This window comes from Macadamia integrifolia, chromosome 8 (genome assembly GCF_013358625.1).
Source record: "Macadamia integrifolia cultivar HAES 741 chromosome 8, SCU_Mint_v3, whole genome shotgun sequence".
In the NCBI taxonomy this organism is placed as follows: domain Eukaryota; kingdom Viridiplantae; phylum Streptophyta; class Magnoliopsida; order Proteales; family Proteaceae; genus Macadamia; species Macadamia integrifolia.
Genome location: NC_056564.1, coordinates 15,770,837 through 15,776,261, shown reverse-complemented (window position 1 = coordinate 15,776,261; position 5,425 = coordinate 15,770,837). Strand labels below are relative to the sequence as shown.

At 37.1% G+C, this 5,425-nt stretch overlaps 1 protein-coding gene across 1 annotated transcript; it reads left to right on the top strand.

The window, feature by feature from the left end:
- The first annotated feature begins 4,588 nt into the window (after positions 1-4,588).
- LOC122086749 (uncharacterized TPR repeat-containing protein At2g32450-like) lies at positions 4,589-5,425 on the top strand. Its single transcript, XM_042655724.1, has one exon. It carries the CDS (start codon positions 4,589-4,591, stop codon positions 5,423-5,425), a length of 837 nt encoding a protein of 278 aa, XP_042511658.1.

Genomic DNA, 5,425 nt, shown 5'->3' with positions numbered 1-5,425 from the left:
TAATAGGGTTTATTTTGTGATTTTAATATTAGTTATCTTCTTAGTAATTTGTGATCCATGGGTTTTATTATTAGTTATCTTTCCCTTATAACGATAAACCATGATTTAGTTATAAATTTAAAGTGATTTTTTCATCAAATTTTATCACTATAAGTCATGAATGTAAGATTTCATTATGGTTCAAGCCCAATAATAAATCGATCTAAACCGGTATTAACTCGATATTGAAAAATCGAAATAAATCGAAACCAAATTGGATCAAAATCGAAAACGAACATACACCAAAGTTCCTTAACGGATTGGTTTTGGTCTCCCTCATTCCTAGACCGAAACCAAACTGAACCGACAGATTGACACCCTTACAGCTGTCTTTTTTCCTTTGTCAATACATATGAAATCTATATAGTTGATTTTTTTTTTTTTTTTTTTTTTGGAATTTAGTTGAATTGGGATAGATGAAAGCATGCAAGACACTAGGCACAGATGAGATCCTAATAGAAGTGTGGAAAACCTTAGGAGTATGCGGAGTTTTTTGGCTAACCAAGTTGTTTAACATGATTATGAAGATAAGAAAGATGGCGGATGAACGAAAGAGGAACATTGTAATCTCGATCTACAAAAATAAAGAGGATATTCAGAGCCGCAACAATTATAGAAGGATAAACTAATAAATCATACTATGAAACTATGAGAGAAGGTTATTGAAATCCGCCTGAAAAGAGAAACTAAGATTTCAGATAACCAATTTGGATTTATGCTAGGTAGATCCATGACAAAGTCTATCTACCTATTGAGGAGGCTCATGGAAAATTATAGAGTCTACAAGAAAGATCTCCACATGAATTTTATTGACATATAAAAGCATATGACAGAGTTCCGAGAGATCTAATTTGACATATTCTAGTAAAGAAAAAGATGTCGAGTACGAATGTGGAGATAATTAAGGATATATCTGAGGGTGTGGTGGCTAACGTGAGATCCATGTGAGGTTAAGGCAAGGAATTCTCAATTACGACTAAGGTACATTAAGGATAAGCCTTAAGCGCCTATCTATTTGTGCTTATCATGGATGAATTATCCAAAAGCATTATGGACAAGTTCCCTGGTGAATGTTCTTCGTTGATGCCATCGTTTTAGTGGATGAGACTAAAGCAGAGATCAATACTAAGTTGGAATTATGGAGATTAACCTTGAAAAAAAATGGGTTTAAGATTAGTAGATCGAAGACAGTATATGTTATGTAATTTCATTTGCTCTACGATGGATAATGAATTGGTGAAAATTGATAAGAGAGGTTTCATTAAGTGACTATTTTAGATATCTGAGGTCAACTATAAGTACAAATGGTGAAATAGATGATGATATTTTTCAAAGAATTAAAATGGGAGGGATGAAGTGGAGAGGTGCTTCTTGAGTGTTTTGTGACCACTGAATCCTTTTAAAGCTTAAGGAAAAATTCTATAGGATTGTTGTTCATCCAGTCATGATATACGTAGCGGAATGTTGGGCAGTTAAAAAGTGTCATATAAATAAACTAAGTGTAGCTGGGATGAGGATGTTAAGCTAGATGTGCGGCAAAACTATGAAGGATAAAGTAAGGAATGAGCATATTAGAGTTGATTTAGGAGTTGCCATGATCAACGACAAGCTTTGTGAAATTAATCTAAGGTGGTATGCCCATGTCCAGAGGAGGCCTGTAGTAAGAAGGTATGATCTTATACAGTTGGAAGGAACTAAAAGAACTAGGGGTATGCCTAAAAAGACCATAGACGAAGTGGTGAAAAATGACATGCACAGTCTAGGTCTTGTCCCAAGTATGACTTTGGATAGAGCCTATTGGAGGGCTACGATCTATGTAGCTGACCCCACTTAGCTGGGATCTCCTGACTTGTTGGGTTGTTACCACTTTCATCCATTTTTTTTTTTTTTAAATTGGATCCATGTAGCCTACCCCATTAAATTGGGATAAGGCTGAATTTGTTATTGTTGTCTGTGTAGTTGAATTTGGATATGGTTTTTTATTTTTGGGTATAGGTTCTCTGACGGCTAGATCAGCCTCGTAGAGTTCTTGTTTGTGTTTGATATAATTCTAGGTCTAGAATTCAATTTGAATAAATGAGAAATAGAGATGAATCTATTTTAGCATGTGTTCTAAACACAAAAATCTATTTCTAAAATGCAAACAAACACAACCTTAAATCATTAAAAAAAAAGAGAGAGAAAATTGCATTGCCACCCCCTGAACTTTGGTCTTTATTCAATGTCACCCCCTGGACTTTTCAAAACACCAAAGACACCCCTTGAAAATTCAAACAATTCAGAATCAGTCCCTGCCGTTAGCAGACCGTGTTAAGTGATAGAACTTCTGTTAGTTTTTTCCTAAAATGCCGAAAACACCCCCGCCTGTAGTGAGTGGATAATATTACCCTCCATTTCCCTTCTTCTTCTAAACTCACACTCTCACTCATATGACAAGAACCTTAGGATTTTAAAATGCTTTGATCTTCAGCCAAACTATAGGAGTTTGGAGCATTTGAAACGTTAAAACGACAACAGATCTGATTATCATATTTAGAAAAGATACAAGGGTGATTGAATAATGGGCAACAATACTTGGCATTTTAGATGAATGCTTACTATGGTATACCTGGCTATCTTATGTAAAAAAAGGTACTCAGCTAGTGCATCAAGCAGATGTTATGAGCAGTACATGGCTATATGCTCACCTTTGAAGATTGTATATTGTAAATGAATTGAAATCAAACATGAAAAATCCTAGTCTAATGGATATCCTTACCTCATCTTGGAGAGGGAAAATTTCTACTTTCTAGTTAAAGAATTACATTAGAGTTGCAGATAACAAGATAAGATGCAGAATTATAACAAAGAAAGCCCTGAGAAGATTGCAGATTAGTGAACCAAAGACCCAATTTTTTATTTTTTTTTTTTTCAGTATAAGGATGTCTCAAGAGTCTGAGGAATCCCAAAAGTGAAAAACAGAAGTTTTCGAGTAAAATCATGAAAACAAAAAAAAGAAGATGAGAACTCATAACACTTTCAAGTCTCTACAATAAACACAATAAATTGAGGGGTTAGCCCACACGTGGATGATATCATTCATTGATCAGCTTGAGATAAACATTGCAGGCTTCGCAGCAGCTTCGGGATGGTTTCATTCTTCAGTGGTTGTTAAGTGAGAATGATCTAGGGTTTGCAAGGTGGAAAAACAGATTCTCTATAAAGATAGATGAGAGGGAGAGAACCTTCACCAGAGAGCTCTAAACATGTGCAAGATGGAAGACTTATCATCACCGAAGGGTTGGATTAGAAATTTCGCCGGATAGTTGCAAATCGCTGAAGCCCTAAGGTTCTCCGTCCACCAAAACTCACAATTTGATGATGGGTCATGTTGGAGATGCCTAAAGGGTAAAATGGACATTTTACTTATGAGTGTAAGTTAGATGTTTGAAGTTAGGGTATTATAGTCTTTCACCATATAAACTAATAGTTAGACTAACGACATGGGTGTGTTTGTGGTTTTTCAAAGTTAGAGGGGGTATTCGTGTCATTTATGAAAACACAGGGGATGGCATTGAATAAAGACCAAAGTTCAGGGGGTGGCAATGCAATTTTCTCAAAAAAAAAAAAATCAATATCAACTTACGGTTGAGATCATTGTCGAACCAATTCAAATAGCAATTGTATGCTAAATTTCCTAGAAAGGTTTTCATTTCAACCCCTTTTGGAGAATCCCACTCTTGGCCATCTTTGTCCATGTGAGTCATCTCTTTTTGAATCTTTCTTGCTTCTCGTTAAAAATTATTTGCAGATGTAATCGCCCTCGATTGGATTTTCAATTACCAGTGGGAAGAGAAATGGAGAAGAGAAAGGGTTGATTGGATTTTAAACAATCGATAGGAAGAGAAATGGAGAAGAGAATCAGAGAAGGGGGTATTGATGTCTTACCTATTGCCCTCGGTCCCTGGCCGCCGAGAACGGAGATGGAGGAGAAGGGGGGTCACTGAGGCAAGGGTTCCTCCTTTTTTTTGGTTTACTTAGATGAGGGAAGAAGAAATGTTATAGTTTTAATCGTTTAGGGTTCCTGATAGAAGACAAGGGTCAGGAATTGAGATTTGGCCCATTTGGGTTAATATCAATTTTTTTTTTCTGGAACCCAAAAGTTTTATTGAGTATATAACGTATTATACGAGTATTATTTATATATAATACAGTTTTCTTTAAAATCCGCATGTTAAACGGTTTTTTTGGATTGATACGTCAAATTATGAACTTTTGAATTAAATGTTCAGATGCAATATTACAAGTAAAATACACGTATTTTACTATGGTTGAGATCGCCATATGACCCACTAAATATAACAATAGCCGCAATAGCCGGCGTCCTACACTACAGTATAAATATTGAAGTTTTCTTTTTTTTCTTTTGGTAAAAACATATTGAAGTTTTCAAGTCATAGTTTCTTATAAGATCCATAAAAAAAGCCATTATAGTTGAAACCTTTCCGTTAAAACGGTTAACCAAGCCCATTCCTCTCACTCACTAGCACAGGCAAACTCTAAATCTCCAATGGCTTCGTCACAGAGATCGACGTCCAAGACGGTGATGACAAGAACAAACAAAGTCCGTTCAATCTTTGACAGATTCGACGCCAATGGCGACGGAGGCCTTAGCCGCGACGAGATGGGTGCCCTCGTCACCGCCGTCAAGCCAAACGTCAAGTTCAGCTCCGATCAGATCTCTACCATTCTTGACGAAGTTTTCCGATCATATTCCAATTTCATTGAAAATCCTTTGATAGGTCTCTCCTTCAACGGCCTTCTTCGCATCTATGATGACAGCACCGGCGACGTTGACAGGGATTACTCAGCTCTCTTCTCTTCCTCTCTAGTCATCTCCACAACCCAATTGAACGATGCCCCTAAAATCCCAAACCTTAGTGTTGCAGCTGCTTGTTCTAAGTCGCCCACCCATGGTGTCCTATATGTTAATACGAGGAAGCTTGTTGAGGATCTGGAGATAGTTATCATTAGGGGAATCAAAGGTTGTACTCGTGGTCACTTCAATGTAAAACTTGATTATAGGAATTTCGTCTGGGATAAGAATTGTGCGGATTTTAGGAAACTTTTGAAGGAGGTGAGGGAGATTCGGGTTGCAATTGATCGGAATTTTCCAAGAGAAGAAGTGACTTTTGATGGGCATATGGCGATTGGACGGACCCTGCAACATTATAATCTTCTTACAGAGGCTCTTCAGAGCTTCCAGCGCGCGGCGGATTTGAGGCTGACTGATGTTTGGCCTCAATACGAAGTAGGCAATTGTTTAAGTGATTTAGGGAGGTTGGATGAGGCTAAGGTTAGACATATATTGTGTCTGGAGTTGGCAGAGACCAATTCGAATAAGTAG

What these genes read in the sequence shown, in the direction of transcription:
- LOC122086749 (XM_042655724.1), top strand. Translation starts at nt 4,589, where the DNA reads ATGGCTTCGTCACAGAGATCGACGTCCAAGACGGTGATGACAAGAACA.